This window comes from Callithrix jacchus, chromosome 11, assembly GCF_049354715.1.
Source record: "Callithrix jacchus isolate 240 chromosome 11, calJac240_pri, whole genome shotgun sequence".
NCBI lineage: Eukaryota > Metazoa > Chordata > Mammalia > Primates > Cebidae > Callithrix > Callithrix jacchus.
The window spans coordinates 114,669,524-114,688,660 of NC_133512.1; the positions used below are offsets into that span (position 1 = coordinate 114,669,524).

General features: G+C 47.9%; 1 protein-coding gene across 8 annotated transcripts in view; it reads left to right on the top strand.

Annotated features, from left to right (window-relative positions):
• The window catches only part of PLXNA4 (plexin A4), a 458,580-nt gene that overhangs the window by 48,593 nt on the left and 390,850 nt on the right, over window positions 1–19,137 (top strand). For 7 of the 8 annotated variants that reach the window (XM_078343727.1, XM_078343726.1, XM_078343725.1 and 4 more), the window contains one exon: window positions 16,517–17,790. In XM_078343727.1, the coding sequence (XP_078199853.1) occupies window positions 16,603–17,790 (1,188 nt within the window). In that variant the 5' untranslated portion in view covers window positions 16,517–16,602. Of the gene's footprint in view, window positions 1–16,417; window positions 17,791–19,137 lie in introns of those variants that run through there. The other variant, XM_078343729.1, reaches the window with a different exon arrangement.

Genomic DNA, 19,137 nt, shown 5'->3' on the forward strand with positions numbered 1-19,137 from the left:
AGTGAGCCAAGATGTCATGCCATTGCTCTCCAGCCTGGGCAACAAGAGCTAAACTCTGTCTCAAAAAAAAAAAAAAAATAGGGGACCCTTTCAGGGCAGAGCCTTGGGAGGGACTCAGTACTATATTAAAATCCTGTGGGTCTGGATTTGCAGGTTGGTGAAAGGGACATGTTTTCACCCAAAAAGGTTTGACAGGCATTTGTTCACACATTTTCTCCAGGTCTTCCCATTCTCACCTGTGTCCATGAACTGGCAACTGTAAATAGGCATTGCTTAAAACTCAGAAGTTTCTGATGCTCCCACAAAATGGATCTTTATTAAAAACCATCTTTCATGTTTGTAATCCCAGCATTTTGTGAGGCTGAGGTGGGAGGACTGTTTGAGTCCAAGAGTTAGAGGCTGCAGTGAGCCATGTTTATGCCACTGCACTCACTCCAGCCTCGGCAACAGTGAGACCCTGTCTCTCAAAAACAAAAATGAAGAACCATCATGTTGCCTTCATGTTACCACATGAATGAACCTTGAGAACATTATGCTAGGTGAAAGCAGCCAGGCACAAGGGAAAAATACTGTGTGATCCCACTCATATGAGGTACCTAGAATAGTTAAATTCATAGATCTAGAAAGTAGAATGGAGGTTGTTGGGGTGGGTGGGCTAGAGGATGGGGAGGTGCTTGACAGGTACATGGTTTCAGTTTGGGAAGATGAAATGGCTCTGGATGGCAGTGATGGTTGCACCATGACATGGATATACTTAATGCCACTGAATTGTATGATTAAAAATTATTAAAATTGTCACTTTTATGTAATGTATGTTTCATCATGATTTTTAAACATGTTAATATATTTTTTTAAAGTCTTACCCTTAGTCTGAGTTCTTTTGATTTCAGTCTAATTTCCTTCAGACTGGCCTTTAGCCCTTCACTGGTTTATATAATGGAGTACCCAGGACACTCTTTTTGACTTGCGTGAAGAGAGGGCTCCTTGCTAAGAAGTATATGATAATGCTGTTTCCCCTTTGCCATTTTCAATCCATTAACATTATTAACTTTGGTTGGGAATTTATGAAGTTTACAAAGTAGCCTGTACTGCAATAAGCATCTCTAATTTCCCTTTGGTAAAATGGAAGTTTTACCGTGCTAGTTCTTCCTTCACAAATAATAAGTTTCAAATTCTAGGTTCCTAGGTAAAATACTTTCATTGTCATCCCCTTCTTCCCTCCAAGAATCCTTGGTACAATCTCTGCATCTATCCAGGGCCCACCCAGGTTGCAAGGCCCTCGTCTCTATGGGGCTTTCTGCAGGGTTAGGTTCGTATCTTAGCCTCATTTCATTGTAGGTATTGAGAATCAGCTTCTCATCCAGAGAATAAGGATGACATCAGCATCCTCTTGGGAGTATTTACATGAGATGCCTTCTACAGAACACACAGTGTGGCTCTCCGTGAGTCACCTCCCTTGACTGTTCTCTTGAGCATCAACCTGGGCTGGGTGGGCTCTGCGGACACCTCACCCTTGACATCCTAAAAAGGACTCTTGCCTTCTCTGCTCCCCTGCCCTGATTTCCCCATATCAGTTAAATGGCACCGACACCCCACCCAGACCCTCCATTCAAAAATCAAGGAGGTGTGACTAAGTCCCTCTCTTCTGCCCCTCTCATTTTTGTAACACTAGCAACCCCTGCTGGAGTAACTAGTCTCGCTTTCTGACACTGTCACATGAGTCGGGCCGCTGTCACTCCTCAGTGAACTCCTGCAGGTCTCCTCTTCCACCCAAAACCATCCTTCATGCAGCAGCCAGACTGAGCTTGAAAGCCATAGACTCTGACCATGTCATTCCCTTGCTTACAAGTTTTTCATGGCTTTTCCTGCCATGTGGAATACAGCCTCTGCCATCCACTGTCTCTCTTCTCTCCGACCCCATCACCCATCCTTCTGTGCTCATCTAGGCCATCCAGCCCCTTGACCTTCTGCCTTTTCCTTGCCAAGTCTGCTTTGGGGTCTTTGCATTTATATATCCTTTGGCCTAGAAAGCTCCTCTCCCAAAATCTTTGCATGGCTGACTCCCCCTGGCCATTCGGTCCCCCTGCAAGCATCACCTCAGAGATACCAACCATGGCTATTCCAACTGAAAACGTCAGGGTTGGTCTCTCTGAGGTCATGCTTGCAATAGTTGCCCTGTAGCAAATGTTTCTTTTTGTCTTTTAGGTCTTACCACTATCTGAAACTAGCTATTTTCTTGTTTATTGTGTTTTCTCCCTATAAAATGTAAACTCCATGAGACCCAAAATCTTGCTGTCTTACTGCTGCACCCCCAGAATGCAGGTTCCTGGTGTAGAGTCTAGGGAGGCAGAATAAGTGTTGGTGAATGAACACATGAAGACATGGGCTGTCTTCCCTGCCTCCTGCTTGGCTTCTTCATACCAGCCCTTGGCCCCTAAGAGCTTGCCCATTGGTGCTACCTCCTTAAGCACCATTGTGCATAAGTTAGCAAAACCTACCAAGGTGACAGGCCAGAATAGGTTAGAAGGCTTTTCTCTCTTCCCAGTTAATACCTGTGCATTTATCATGGGCCTTCTAAACCAATCTCCCTTCCCACTTTTGCTATACATTCCCCAGTGATGACTCTGATGAGTGGTGTTGGGGTTTGTTTGTTTGTTTATTTTGAGACAGAGTCTCCCTCTGCCCCCCAGACTGGAGTGCACTGGCATGATCTCAGCTTGTTGCAACCTCTGCCTCTTGGGCACAAGTGATCCTCCTGAGTAGCTGGAACTGCAGGTGTGTGCCACCATGCTTTTCTAATTTTCGTAATTTTTTTTTGAGGTGGGGTTTCGCCAGATTGCCCAGGCTAATCTTGAACTCCTGACTCAAGTAGTCCGCTTGCCTCAGCCTCCGAAAATGCTGAGATTATAGGCATGAGCCACCTTGTCCAGCCAGCTTTGGAGTTTATAGGAAAGTATCGATCAACAGAAGACCAGAGGTGTAGACAGAAGAAAGCCATGACTTTGGGCAAGTTAATGAGATTCTCTGATACCCAAAGTCATGCCTGGGCAATAGTCCCAATGGGTTGGGTTGGGCTGGTCATATATGTTTGGAGTCATGAATGGTTTGTTGCCTATGAAGGGGCAAACCACATTGCCTTAGAGAAGGCAAAGTGTTCCACCAAGGAGAAGTGGTGATGGTTGTGTTGATGATGGAGTTTTGGGCAGCATAAAAAGAGGAAGCAGTGGGAGCTGGCAGGTGTTCTCCCCTCTGTGTGGAGTGTGCTGTATCTCTGTCCATGGGGCTGATCCATAGAGTGGACTCAGAAGAGCTGCTGAGTCTACCGAAAGGCCTCCTGGGTTTTGCAGTGGATCTGACCCTTTATCACACCTCAGTTCACCTCATGGCCTCTCTTTAACCATGGATACAGCTTCTGAGCAGGTCCTGAAAGGGGGATGTTAGCAGCATCCAACATGAATCTCTCCTCTGCCTGGCCCCACTCCAGGCCCTCCACCAACATGCTCCCTTTTGTATTCCTGTCACCTGAAAGAGGAAGAGGACATGACCAAGTCATAGGGGTGCCATGGGAGGGAGCCTGTCATGTTAGGAGCACTGGTGAGAGGGCTTGGCGTTGATTTCAGGGGTAGACGTTGGCTTGCTGAGAACACATCTATTGCTGCTTTACAGTCACGGGCACCTAAGAGGATGGCATCCTCGGGACTTCACCCTTCTGTGCCCGGCTTTGTGAAGTTGGGGAAGAAGGGGATGAGAGTTCTTGTTCTTGCCCATAGAGTTCTTGTTCTTGCCCATGTGTTGCTGGCACAAACACAGAGATAGGTTGAGGGCTTATCACAGTGCGGGGGTCAGGGGAAAACGAGCTAGGAGATGGGGATGTGTTAATTTGGAATCATTGCCAGAAACTGTACATCTCCTTGGCCATTTGACTCATAGGTGTGTGCCCAGTACGTGGGAGAGGGAGGATGACTTGGAAACTGGGACCCAAGCCCTTAAGACACAAGCGGATTCTTGAGAGTAAGGAGTGAGTGGACCCAGAACACCACCTTACGATGTATGACACGTTCTTCCAGCGGGTACACTATATATTACACATGTTACTTGATCAGTGCTAAATAGTTTTTAAATTTAGTGTTGTCATGATGATAGAGATTATTTCTTTATAAAACTTTATAACCTAAAATCCTCTATTCTGCTACCCCAAACATATTCTCAGGTAGTACTGCCTGGCCCCAAAACTTTGCTGCAGTCATTCTGAATTTTTTTTTTTTTAAAGGAGCAAATATAGCTCTGTTCAGCTTCCGGCTGCAGCGGAGATTTCTGCCAAGATTTTCGGCACACAGCTGAAATATGTTTTGTATTTTATGAGCTTTGGCTCATCGTGGAATTAAATAGCACTAATTACATGAATATAGACCAGCAAGGGAGACAACTGTTCACTTCCTGATTTTTCCCTGGAATTGAGAAAGAAGAGAGGGGGTAGAGGGGCAAGGGGGGCCTGAGGCCCAATATCCCACTCGATGTTGGTGACAACAGCAGCATTGTCATTTGGCTGAGTAAGCCCCAAATAGCCCACTCCCCCACAGTGCCAATGTTTGGTGGGATTACAGGCTTCCTCAAGTGAAGACTCCTTGGGACCAGAAGGTGGGTGGCTGAGCTGTGGGGGCGGGTGGGAGTGGTCAGGCCTTTTATGAGTGGAGGGGTGGCTGGAAAGATGCTGAGGCCAAGGATCTGAGTATGTGGACTTTCAGCTTGGTTTTTCCAAAACCTTGCATGCATTATCATTTATAAACCCACTGACTGTTTTTACAGTTAGAAAAGTCTAGCTAGAGATTTCATACCAGGCTGCGAAAGGGATTATTTCCGTTTCTTTTTCTTACTTGCTACGAGTAGGAAATGAAATGGGTCAGATCATGCTGGCAGAGTCAACCTGTCGAGGGGTCTAAATTAAGCCCTTGGGTGGGTGGGGTTTCAATGCATGGAGGCCTCCTGCTGTGGACTGAGGTCCTCAGAGGTGGGAAGAAGCAAAGGCCCTTCTGGGAAAGATCAACTTGCTGGTCAGGCTCTGTGAAATGGATCAGCACCTGAGCTGTTAAGAGTGTCCTTGGTCCTTCGTATCTGAAGGAGAAAACAGACTCCAAGAGTGTGAATTAGATCCACTTGACAGATGAGTACCCTGGGTTCTCTGAGGGCAGGCTGTGGGATTCAACCCTGGCAGGCATTCCTGAGGCTCTCGGCAATTGAGATTCAGGCAGCTAAAAAGGCAACTTAGGCAAAGATGCAAAGAGTCTGTGGAGAGAAACTTCAGCACCAGCTTTTTGTCTCCCAGTGAATGCACCCGCCCCAGGTGTTGTAATCATCACATCATGTGGCTCTGCCCTGCACCTCCGCAAAGGCCATTTGTGGAAACTTCCCAACCTTGATGATGGCCTGTGTTCTGTGAAGCCTAAAACATTTCACTCTCACTTCTGGATTTAGCCCAAGAAGAAACTGGGTGATCTCTCTTCTTCATCCTATTTCCAGAAACACCATATTACAGATGGGGAAACTGAGGCAACAAGAAAGAAGGGCTGTCACTTAGCAGGACGTGGCTGGTTAGAATGACCACTTCCAATGCCTATAGTATCCTTGGCCATGGCGAGTTTAAGAGGAGGCTTTTATGAGTGACACCGGCTGATGCATGACTGGCTAAGAACATCCCACTATTTCCCCTGACTATGAAAGGAGAGCAAGGAGCTCATCTGGGTGAAGACTGCTGGATGTGGCTTTGCCTATTGGGGCCAGGCAGGAGCGGCTGGAGAGGCTATGGGGAGTGTAGGTTGAAGTGGCAGGCAGGGTTGCGGTGAGCCTCCAATCCCAATGAAAATGTCAGCTGGGTAAGACTCAGGTCACATGCACAAGACAAGGCTTCCTGGAGAGGTGACTGTCCCCAGTCTATGGTGATCCCAAGCCCCTTTTCTGTGGCCCCAGTGTCCACCCAGGTCTTGGGGCAGCAAAAGTAACAGCAAGTCTCCCTTTCTTACAGCTTAGCAACTTCCCATTGTGTCCCCCTATTTCTGTGCACCCAGAGACTAGTGGGTCCTTTTTGAAGACCAGGAACCAGCACTCCTGGACAGACCCAGGATAGAGTGTTCCTCATGGGCTGGGCAGGCGACTGTGGCCACATAGGTGCCAGGTTGTGCTATTTTGCAGAGCAATTCTTGACATCAACTCCAGCTGGGGCATCTGACTCCAAATTCCTGGCTGGCCTGTTTCTTTAAGTGAGATGCTGGAAAGAACTTTGGGATTCTGTCCTCCCCAAGCCAAGATCCTACTGAGAGTGCTGTGTTTTTTAAAGCCTTGTGGCCACTCTTGAAGTAAAGAAAGCCATTGCCTAGCGACTCCCCCTCCCCGAGGCACAGTGCCTGGAATCTCAAGGCGATCTCCACGTGGTAATGAAGAGTTTCACATGGGGCTGCCTGGGTCTCGGTTGGAGCTCCTGCTCAGCTCTGCTGGGGATGGCAGACTTGGCCAGGGAGAGGTGGTTTTGTACCCTGGGGGAACACTCTCCAGGCCAAGGACAAGGAGGCTTGGAGGAGGGAAAGGAAGGAGGGCATGGAAATTGTGGATAAAGATTTCAGAGGTCCAGCTGAGGGACCTGATCTCTGAATGGAGAGACTCACAGACTCGGTCTCCTGCAGAGGCTTCTTCTAGACTGGGTCCAAAGGCTCTCTGCCTGTGGTAATCACTTCTCCTCAGCCCCTTTTAATAAACTGGAAAGTAAGGATTAAGGGAGCCCCATGTAGCTGAGCTTGGTGCTGAATTTCCCTGGGACCGGGCTGGTTGCCTGGCCCTCCGTCACTCCCTCTTCCCCATCTCTTACACCCTTCTCCCGCCCTTCCATCAGTCATCAATTTCACAGTTCCCATCCTTCAGGAGAGAAGCAGAGGCAGAGGCAGAGGAAGCACGCTGCAAGAGGGCTCCCATGGCCCCTGCTGGACTGTTGCTTTCTAGACAGGCTGGGTTATGGCTGAGCTGACCCCAGAAGGCCTCACCCACACTGAGACTGCCTAAGGCCAGCAGTGACCTTCTCTTGGGAAGACAGTTGTTTTGACTTGACTTTCCCCCCTGGTGGTAGTGAAGAGTTGCGCTATATCATCCCTACCCTCTGGCTCTTTCCTCTGATGAATGTGACACTCGTTTCTGAGCTGGCCAGCAACAAGGGACAGGGGTGACAGTGAAGGCCAGGGCCGATGTGGATTCAGTGAGCTGGCCAAGTACATGAGGTCAGTTGTCCATCACAGGCCCCAGACTGTAGTGAGCTGCATGATTGGACCACAGATGGGTGTAAATAGAACTCTCCAGGAAAAGATGTAAAATAATTCATGGCTCCCACTTCTAGAAACCAAGTGTTTAAAGTGAAGAAACGCAGATGGGGAAAAATTACCGTTCTTACTGAAGATGTTATTTTGAATGCATGGATTACAGATTGGAGTAGAAACCTGCAAATGGCATGTGTCCGTTTTGTTTGTGTGGATCAATGGATGTTTAGAGTTTCTTGGATGAAATGAAAGAGAGGCCTGTTGCTGCTCCCCAACTCCCTCACTGCCCTTAGCTGCACACACACTTGTCTCCCTGGGCCCCAAACTTGGAAATGGCCATCGAGCAACATGGAAGATTTCTCTATTCTGTAGATGTTAGCATGGCTGTCTCCTCTCTCTCTGGGCATGGCTGCTTGCAATCTGGTTTTGGGAACAAGGGAGGGGGCTGCTGACACCTAAAGAGAGCTCTCCCTAGGGCCAGAGCCTGATGTTCTACAAAGAACAGAGACCTGGAGCCCCCAGCATTAGGTTTGAATCCCAGCTTTGAGAGGCAGTGAGCTCTCTGTGTTTCTGTCTGTGAGTTAGGGTGAGGCTAACTGTTGTCACACACAAATCCACAGTTTCAGGATTATCACAGTAAAGGTTTCTTTCTTGTCCGATGTTCCTAGTGGGTGCATAGATCTTTCATCAGGAGGCTCCACCATCCTATAGGGCCTCAGGGTTCTCTTTATCTAGCTGGGTGGTGAAAGAAACTGTGGAGAAGACACACTTATTTCTTCCCTGCTTTGGCGTGGAATGTCACCATGACCTCGCTATTCACAGTCACACCTGGATACCACGTGGAAATGGAGAGGCTGGGAAATGTCATCCATAGCTGGTAGCCACCTCTTGCTGACTTCATACTGGCAGCCTCATGAATGCCATGTTTTTGATGAAGAGTTAACTTCCTGTCCCCGACCCTCCTGCACAGTTGCGATCAAGTGACCTGTTGTACAGTGTTGTAGGAAGGACTAAGGGAGATGATAAAGTTCAGGGTTTTTTAGCAGCGGCTGGGAAGGGGAGGATCTGCAGAGCTTGCCAGTGGAACAGCTAGAGGGGCCTCTAGAAGCCCCTCAGCCCCTGGAGAGCAGGGACACTTTTGTTGTTGTTGTCCAAGATGGACTGTTGTTCTGTCACCCAGGCTGCAGTGCAGTGGCGCAATCTCGGCTCACTGCTGCAGCCTCTGCCTCTCTGGTTCAAGTGATTCTCCTGCCTCAGCCTCCCGAGTAGCTGTGACTACAGGCATGTGCCAGCACACCAGCTAATTTTTGTATTTTTTTTTTTTTTTTAGTGGAGATGGGGTTTCACCACATTGGCCAGGCTGGTCTTGAACTCCTGACCTCAAGTGATCCACCCACTTCCAAAGTGCTGGGATTATAGGTGTAAGCTACCATGCCTGGCAGGGGCACTGTTTTCTGCTCTGGACTGTCTCTACCCTTTACACCTGGCTCAGAACTCCTCATGTGGTATGTGCTCCATCAGTCGTCGTTGGCTGAATACATGAGTGCATGCTGACTTGTAGCAACTAGCATCTCCTGCACTATGGCTGTTTTCTGTTGTCTGTTTTCCATGCTGCATTTTGACTTTCAGGCTCAGCCTCTTCTATTCAACCAGGTCCGTACTGATTTCCTTGGCTGCATAGGACAGTGGTTCTCAAAGCCCAATTTGCTAACACAAGATGCCTTTTTATGTTATCCCAGCTTGTAGACTGGTTGGTCTCAATGAAATCATGTGCAAAATATGTCATTTCTCTGATGCCTTTGAACTCATGTTTTAAAAGGACAAAATGGAGTATTTTAAGTATTTATAAGCCCTGGTTTAGAACAGGGTACAACCAATTTTTAGGTTGGTCTCTGTTTAAACTGGCTGGCTTGAAGATTTACTTGGAGCACCAAGATTTACTTTGTACTTTAGCCGTACATGATACCCACTGCCATCTCATATACTCGGCTGTGGAGCATTCATTCATTCATACATTCATTCACATGTTCCCAAACATCTATTGCATACCTACCGTGTTTCAGGCTCTGAGTTTAGAACTGGAGAAAAGAGTGGTAAAACATAATCCTTGTCCTCTAGGACCTCCTATTTTTAGACTTGGGGACAGCATCAATGGACAAATATAACAGAGTTTGTAAAATGTGAGATTCTGGTAGTACTGGTTCCTGCACTAATGTATAGTAGGGGCATCTTAGAGTAGTGGCTTGATCAGAGGAGATTTCCTGTGAACAATGAGTCTAACTCAGGGCATGGAGGAATAAATAGGTGACTTCCCAAGAGCCCTGCAGGTACAGCTCTTAAGGCAAATGCTCAGCAGATAGGGAAGTGTTATGTTTGATTCTGAAAGCTGGTATGTACATACGCACACACATACATGCATATACACTCAAACATCACCTGGGATTATGCCTTGCTATCTGTAAAACCATAGTTTATCTCTGGGCAGCAGGAGGCACAGATCTGTTTGGCTTGCTCACTTGATCACATGGGATAATAGTCTATTAGAGAGGCTATGGTGGCAGACACTGTACTCTTTGGGCTTTTTCTGTGTACAGGTTAGGATTCTTATATTGACAAGTGCCAGAAAACTGAACCCAAACTGGCTTCTGCAAAAGGGGAATTTTTTTTATTTTTTGGGCTCACGTAACTGGAAAGTACAGGCAGAGAGCTGGCTTCAGTGGACACAATCGAGACATTTATAGGATGTTGCCCAGGCCTGGGACTCAGTACTCTCTATCCTTTGGCTTAGTTCTGCTCTTCTCAGTACTTTGGCTTCATTCTTCCAGGCTCCTGTCCCCTGTCCCCTGCTCCCACCCCTGTGATTACAAGATGGCACCAGTGGTTCTTAGGCCCTTGTCTCTCCAAGGTCACATCTGGTGGGAGAGCTGGAACTTTCTTCCCCGGTATCTCCATCCAAAGCCTGTTGCTTGTCAGAGATCTGATTTCACCAGTTTCTCATTCCCAAGCCAATCACTATGCTCTCCCCACCCCTGCTCTGTGCTGAGTGGCTCAGGCCTTGAACCAGAGATCGAGTCAATTCCAGCAGAAGTGTTTGGGCTGAGAGAGGGCAAAGACACAGATGCCCAGAGGATAAGTAAATGATAGCAAAAGCAACCGGCATGCACTGTCTCTGAAAGTGTGTTTCAAACTTTTTTGACCATGACTGTATTCTTTGGGCTTCTTCAGAGAAGACAGAACCAAGTGTGTGTGTGTGTGTGTGTGTGTGTGTGTGTGTGTAGAGACAGAGATTGATTTAAGGAATTGGCTCACACAATTTTGGAGGCACCAAGTTCAAAACCTTTAGGGTGGACCTGTAGATGAGAGACTCAGAGAAGACCCGCTGTTATATCCAGGTCCAGAGGCCATCTGCTGGTGACCTTTCTGCTTGCTCAGAGGTGGCCAGTCTTTCATTCTATTCATGACCTTCAACTGATTGGACGAGGCCCACCCACATTATAGAGGGCAGTCTGCTTTACTCAAAGTCCACTGATCTAAATATTAATTTTATCCCAAGACACCTCTCAGAAATATCCAGAATAATGTTTGACCAACTATCTGGGCACCATGGCTCAGCCAATTTGACAAATAAAATTAACCCCTCCCAGGGACCCAGTTACATTATACATGTGTACATCACATTCAATATGTAGTATGCTATATACTGGGTAAAACAAGTCTCACCAAACAGTGCTTATCTTTTCTATGTGACATACTAATATTTCTCCTTCTATTTTATGTCATTAAGAAGAGTACCTGGTTGAGTGTGGTGGCTCACATCTGTAATCCCAGCACTCTGGGAGACTGAGATGGGTGGATCACTTGAGGTCAGGAGTTAGAGACCAGCCTGACCAACATGGTGAAACCCCGTCTCTACTGAAAGTACAAAAATTAGCCAGGGATGGTGGTAGGCACCTGTAATCCCAGCTACTTGGGAGGCTAAAGCAGGAGAATTGCTTTAATTCCCAGGAGGCGGAGGTTGCAATGAGCCGAAATCATGCCTCTGCATTCCAGCCTGGGCAACAGAGGGAGACCCCATCTCAAAAAAAAAAAAAAAAAAGCACCTGTAACTCACCTAATTCATGGGGTGTTGTGACTTGAATTGTGAAATGCCATCCTAGGACACATTTTCTGAGAATCTGTTACCCCATAGCAAAAGTCTGAGGACCAGGACTCTATCCAAGGGGCCAGGAAATGTACTGCGAATGATTGAGTGAGACTTGAAGAGCTCAACTCTCCAAAGCCCAATGTGACTGTGTGTGACCTCAGCCAGGACCTGTACCTGTTCAAGCCTCGGTTTCCTTATCTCTAAAGGTGGCATTACTTATAAATACCTCATCCACCTAACCGGGTTGTCATGAACAAGAAATTCAGAACAAGGTAATATCCATGAAAACACTTTGTAAACTCTAAAGTAATTTCACAGGGTAATTGCTATTTTAAACGACTCTATAATAACTTTCCTCTACCACTCAGGAATCTGAGAGGATGGTGCTATTTCATGAAAATTAGTTTCAGTTCCTTGAAACTTGCTGCCTAAAACAAAGACAACCCCAATTTCTTTAATCAAAATGATGATCAACTTCTAAAAAAGAGTCCCATGTCCCCTGAGACTACTCCAAATTAAAATCTGATTTCAAAGAAGGGAAAACTTAGTGTGTTTGGGTTGGGTTTGGGGATCTTTCAGTTATCCTGCCTTCTGGCCTATGCTGTGTAGTTTGGTGAATCCTTTGGGGCAATTGTTGAGGGTTATTTGTTCCCATTACTTGCCTTTAAGAATTGGAGTTGGGCTGAATGTAGTTTCCAATACTTCGTTTTGAAACTAGCTAAATGGTGACTTGAGCGAAATGGTGGGTAGGCTCTGAAATTGGGGTGGGGTTTTCCAGGTTGGGGTTACCGCTTACAAGAATTGATGTCCTGAAGGGAATCCATCCCCTACCCTCCCCACCCCCCGCCTCCTCCCTGAGCCAATCTGGCTCTCGTTTTGCCAGATTGGAGAGCATTAGACAGCTTCGGGAGTCAGGGGGCTGGTGGTTCTGTGTAACTGTGTGTCTCAAGCTGTGTGGGGAGATCACCTCTGTGGTGGTGCCTTGTGGGGTCTTTGGTGAGGCAAGCCGGAGCTCACATCCTTATTTTCTCCTTTTCTCCTCCATCTTTCTCTTATTTGTTTCCTAATCAGTCTCTTTCATGGTGTGTAAAATGAGGCTGGTTATTCCTCACACACGTTATTGTTTCTGTGGCTCCCTCCTCTCTGGGTATCATGATCTCGCCATCCCCAGATGAGGGTGATAAGTGTTTGAGATGCATAACTGTGTCTCATTTTGGTGCCTAATACAAGATGCAGAATGAGCCATGGCATCTTTCTGCTCAGTAAATTCATAATTGCAGGCTTCCTTGTCTTGCCTCTTGCAGAGTAGAGAGCTGTTGATTGGTCCTGGGTCCATGTGTGTGTACAGTAAGGTGGGCTGTGGGGTAGGCGTCCTTTCCCCAGCATATGGCAGGTTCCATTACAGAGACTATGTAAAGTTCCCTCCTCCAAAAAGTTGGTGTCTGAGTTCCGACCTGCACCTGCCTGTCTGGAAGGGGGATTATCAGCCTTGCTGGAATTTGGTTGTTGGCAGAGATGTTTTGAGAGCCCTGTTAGCCAGCAGAGCATATGGTGCGCAGAGCAGTCTCTTTGAGACAAAAGCTGGGAGCAGCTGCTGGAGTGAGTTCACATGAAGTCAAAAGAGAGGCCGGGGTGATGGAAAGAGCATGAAACAGACAGCGTGAGATCTGATCTTATGCTGCCTCCAACTCAATGTGTGACCTATTACAGTTTCATCTGACTTCTTGGATTTTAATCTCTGTCTCTAAAATCAGGAATTGGGAATCACTAAACTGGATTATCTCTTTCAGATAAAAAACTTCCAGATTCTTCTTTGATATTTGAATTTGCACAAGCAATTCAAGATGAACCATCTTGACTCTTCACTCGTCTTGAGATGTACCACCAGGTACCATCTCATTATCATAATCCTAATCCTTCTAATCCTATTTCAGTCTTGCTAACAATAATAACAAGAGCAATGATCATTTCTTAAGCACTTCCTTTGTGCTGGCCAGAGATGCTCTGTGCAGCTGCTGCGTTATGGTCATTAATACTTGCAGAGGTAAACCACAGAACTTACCTGATCGGTGTTATCTACCAGCTTTGCCCCTGAGGGTCAGAGAGGGCTTTGGTTTTCTCCTGGTACTGGTAGGTAATATCCCAGGATTTCTGTGTTTCGGGCTTACATGAGTTAACAGGGGCTTCTAAGTGCTCCATGTTCTGGGCTCTGGAATTGTGTGTTTCTAGAAAAGTATGGGTTTTGCAGTGATTGAAACCTGGACTTAAAACCCGTTCTGCTACATATTAGCCAGTGTCCTTGAAGAGCTAAAGTTTCCTCACCTGAAAAATGAATAAGACAATCAATCCTGACCCCAGAGAACAGTGGTGAGGATTGTGTGAGCCAAGCTATGTGAAAATATTTGCATGGGCTCTGGGGTGCAGCAAATGCTCCTCAAATATTGATATTCCTCTATGCTTCCAGCCCTTCTTTCCACCAGTCAAGAAGTAGTTGCTGAGCCTCTTCTATATGTCCGGCTATGAAGTGTTGATGAGCAAGACAGATCCAGACCTGCCCTCAAGGAGCCCTCAGCTCCAAACTCTCCTTCTGCAGACTAAGGCTAAATGGAAAGGGAGAGCCTCCTCTCTGGGAGCTTTTGTTCTTTTCCTTTACAATTTCATGTCTTTCTTCAACACGGTGTATTTCAGTCTCAACTTCCCAGTGACATCCTGGCAAGGCTGCGGGCTCTCTGTTTTCAGCCTCATCTTCTACCTGATTCATTCATGAACTGTGTTCTCCAGATGTATTCTTCCTTGTACACACCCTGGTGTGATATGCCCATGCTTCTGCTGTGTGGACCCCTCCCCTAGAAGGCCTTTCTCTTTATGCCCTGCCTGTCTTCTCCAAGTTCACAGCTCAGCCCAAATTCCATGCCCTCCCCAAGGCCTCCTGCAGCCTGCTCCTTGTTCTCTCAAGTTAGAAGTCTTCTTTCCTCCTAGGAACTTCCAAAGCACTTCTCGTATGCCACGTGACTTTTCGTCACACGCATCAGTTCAGGTTCTGTGGGTATCTGCCTGATTTGACTGCGTTCTTTGAGGATCTGATCCTTGGATCCCACAGCGCCTTGCACGTTTTTTTTGAGTGTTCTGAGCAAACCTTTGCCATATGGGTGAATGAATGAAGGCCCTTGGCTGGCAGCACTGCTATTAGCTGTGGTGTGCTCCACTAGCTGGTCTTCCTCCTCTGATACTGACTGGAGAAGACCTGTGCTTTTCATTGGGAGGCTGGATGACAATGCAAAGTGTTTATTTGGTTTTCTTCCTTCTTCTCTAGATTTCTATCTAACCTACGGCTTGCTCCCTGCTGGGGAATTTTCTATTGCTTAGTGGTCTACCTCTTCTCATTCTCCATTTTTGAGGTATTTGGAGGTGAATGAGAAAAATTCCACAGAGCTGAGATGCCCCCATATAGGATGTTGGCAATTCCTGCCCTGAATTCTCCCAAACTGGAAGAAACATGAAGCTGTGTTTGTGGGAACACGCAGAAAGCATCTTGAATAAAAGGAGACCCTCAGGATGGGAGGCGATCTTTTCCTCAGGGAGTTTATTTGTTTATTTGCCTGACCACTTCTTAAACCATTTCTTCTCTCCCTTTAATGAAAACCTCTCAGAGGAGGCCCTGCTAGGGGAGAAAGCCAAGATCTGCCCTGTTAAAATGGCATTAGGGCTCAGGGCTGCGCAACGAATCTAGAGGACCTGGTTGCCACTGCAGTGGGTTTTAAATTTGGCCTCTTCGTCCAGCAGAGGAGGCACAGAGGAAAGGTTTCTCCCGCAGTAGTAGATACAGACACAGAGAGCCAGAGGCAGTGGCCATAATGGATAGTGCCCAGGGAGGAATCAACCTTAACTCTTCTGCTGCACAGGAAGGGATCACAGTACAGCCCCATCTGTGCAAGGGGTGAACCGAGATGGTTTAGCAGTTAAGATTGTGAAGCTGCACACATTCACACTACTCAGATTTGAAGCTATGTCTACCACTTTTAGCTGTGCAACTTACACGACTTCCCTAAGCTCACTTTCCTTAGCTGTAAAATGTGGATACAATAGGACGTACTCGGAGGTCTGCCGGTCAGGGTCCCAGCAGGTAATAGACAGCACACACAGATTTGGTCCTTTGAGAAAAGGTTGATAAGGGGGCTATTCATAAAAGTGTGGTCCTTAGGCTAGGAACGATGGCTTATGCCTGTAGTCCCAGCAATTTGGGAGGCTGAGGCGGGCAGATCACTAGGTCAAGAGATCAAGACCATCCTGGCCAACATGGTGAAACCCCATCTCTATTAAAAAAAAAATTACCTGGGCATGGTGGTGTGCATCTGTAGTTCCAGCTACTCGGGAGGCTGATACAGGAGGATCGCTTGAACCCGGGAGGCAGAGATTTCAGTGAGCCAAGATCATGCCACTGCATTTTGGCCTGGAGACACAGCGAGACTCTGTCTCAAAAAAACAAAAGAAAACAAACTTCGGCTCTTTAAGGAGCAGTGCGGTATGGGGGGACAGTAACGGTGAGTTCCCTATTACCACCTTTATGGTCAGATGGGGGCCAGCAGGAGGTGGTTCACAGAGCCTGAAGGCAGAAACTGTGTGGAGAGACCTCCTGTGGGGAACACCAGACAAAGCTTGCAGCCTGTACACACAGCCCTGCCTCCCGCCTTCCCTCCCTCCCTCTCCTCCTCCAGTCAGCCTTTTGCGGATGCTGCCTGCTGGTGGCACCTGACCCGGCTGACAGTGCTGGACAGTGCCTGACACAAATTCAGGCACTCAGTGGATAATGGCTGTTGATCATGATCATCATCACTGCTATTATTATCATGTCATTATCATCACCACCATTATCATTACTGATATGTCCTCCTGGGGCTGCTGCCACCGGGCTCTGTCACATGCTCGTGGTGGGGGCTGACTCAGCCAGTGTCCTGCACCCCCCAGTGCAGCTCTGCTCAGTGTGTGCAGAATGTTCTGAAAGTCCAGGCGGACAAGCTGTGGGGTAAAATGAAGCCACTGGCATTGCTATCCAGCTCACAGTCTTTCCTCTCTCCAGTAGGGGAGTCTGCACTGCCGAGTCCTGGCCCTCCGAGGGGACGACTGTGCCTAAGTGCTGCTGTGCGGCCGGGACCCGCCTCTGCCATGAGAGCCATGCCCTGGAACTGGACCTGCCTGCTCTCCCACCTCCTCATGGTGGGCATGGGCTCCTCCACTCTGCTCACCCGGCAGCCAGCCCCGCTGTCCCAGAAGCAGCGGTCATTTGTCACGTTCCGAGGGGAGTCCGCCGAGGGTTTCAATCACCTGGTGGTGGACGAGAGGACGGGACACATTTACTTGGGGGCTGTCAATCGGATTTACAAGCTCTCCAGCGACCTGAAGGTCCTGGTGACGCATGAGACAGGGCCGGACGAGGACAACCCCAAGTGTTACCCACCACGCATCGTCCAGACCTGCAACGAGCCCCTGACCACCACCAACAATGTCAACAAGATGCTCCTCATAGACTACAAGGAGAACAGGCTGATTGCCTGTGGGAGCCTGTACCAAGGCATCTGTAAGCTGCTGAGGCTGGAGGATCTCTTCAAGCTGGGGGAGCCTTACCATAAGAAGGAGCACTATCTGTCGGGCGTCAACGAGAGCGGCTCAGTCTTCGGAGTGATTGTCTCCTACAGCAACCTGGATGACAAACTGTTCATTGCCACGGCAGTGGACGGAAAGCCTGAGTATTTTCCCACCATCTCCAGCCGGAAACTGACCAAGAACTCCGAGGCAGATGGCATGTTCGCGTACGTCTTCCATGATGAGTTTGTGGCCTCGATGATTAAGATCCCTTCTGACACCTTCACCATTATCCCTGACTTTGATATCTACTATGTCTACGGTTTTAGCAGTGGCAACTTTGTCTACTTTTTGACCCTCCAACCTGAGATGGTGTCTCCCCCAGGCTCCACCACCAAGGAGCAGGTGTATACATCCAAACTTGTGAGGCTTTGCAAGGAGGACACGGCCTTCAACTCCTACGTAGAGGTGCCCATTGGCTGTGAGCGCAGTGGGGTGGAGTACCGCCTGCTGCAGGCTGCCTACCTGTCCAAAGCAGGGGCCATGCTTGGCAGGACCCTTGGAGTCCATCCAGATGATGACCTGCTCTTCACCGTCTTCTCCAAGGGTCAGAAGCGGAAAATGAAATCCCTGGACGAGTCGGCCCTGTGCATCTTCATCTTGAAGCAGATCAATGACCGCATTAAGGAGCGGCTGCAGTCCTGCTACCGGGGTGAGGGCACGCTGGACCTGGCCTGGCTCAAGGTGAAGGACATCCCCTGCAGCAGTGCGGTGAGTCCAGGGAGGGCTGCGGGCTGGGATGGTGGGAGTGTAGGATGAGAACCCCAGCCTTGTAGGCCACATGGGGTGTTGTATCAACCTCCTTCCTCTTTTGCAGATGAGGCGAGTATATCCCATCCCACCTCTGAGTCTCATTGGACCCAGAGTCCAAAACATTCTGCAACTATGACATTGAGTGTATAAGAGCCAGAGGGGGTGCTAAAACAAATTCCTATCAGAATACTTTTCTCTGTGCCATATTGGCTCACTGGTTATGAGAAGGAGCACTGGAAATAGGTAAGAACTGTGTCAAATGGATGTCATAGGGACCAGGCCTGGCTGGAGTCTAGATCACAGTGTGCCGCAGTGCACGATGTGTATATGCCATTTGCACTTACTGAGCCTCCAAATAACTTTCCTGGGAACTTAAAACAATAGGGTAGGGGGAGAGGCGAATGTGAAGAGTCATCCTACATTTGGGATAGATATGAAATTTCAGGAGAGGTGTGTTTGTAGCTCTTTGCGTGTCTTTAGGAAATGCTAAAATGAGAGCACAGTCAGGTAAGAGTGCAGTGAACACATAGAGAAAGCAAAGCTAACTTGGAAAAGGGATGGGAAGGGACAGATCATGTTTATTGAGCATCTTCTGTGTGCACAGTGCCTTGAAAGAGACATGTGACAAGGTCAGGAAGCAGCCGGAGAGCAGTGTGGACGATGAGAGAGCTGCTGGACACTGGAGGGAGAGCAGGAGAAGGGATGGCTTAGGGGCCTTTGCATGGCTTGTGGGTATGGCCTTGCTGGGTGACCCTGGGTGAAGCGGGGGACACAGCTTCCTGCCTGTCACAGCCTAGCTCACCTGTGCCCCACCATGAAAAGCATCTGCCTTCTTCTGTCTTGACTCTGTTCCTCTTCACAGTGGTGTATACATCCAATGGTCCTATTTTATCACAATTATTCTTTGCGTGACTTGGAAGGCTCAGCTCTCAGCATCTTCTGTGTTCTTGTCCTCTTCCTTTCATAACTGTGCATTTTAAAGATTATGAACCTAGTTTCAGAATATCAATTCTGTAATTTTAATTTGGGGAGAAGAAGAAAGGAAAATGTATTCATCAGACAGAAGTATGCATCCATATGATGTGATTCTTGACTCTTAAACTTGAGTGGAGTTCCATATTAGGAAATGCATTTTGGTTGATTTAAAAAGTGTAAGTTTCTCTTCATAAAGTATGACTACATGCCAGGCAGATCTTGGAGGGGACTGGCACCCTCCCCAGCCAGAGTGTGGAGAGGCCAACACTCCCGTCTTTGCGATTTGGGTTGGAGGTAGCGGAGAGGGAGGAGAAAGTTGGGGCCCTGGCG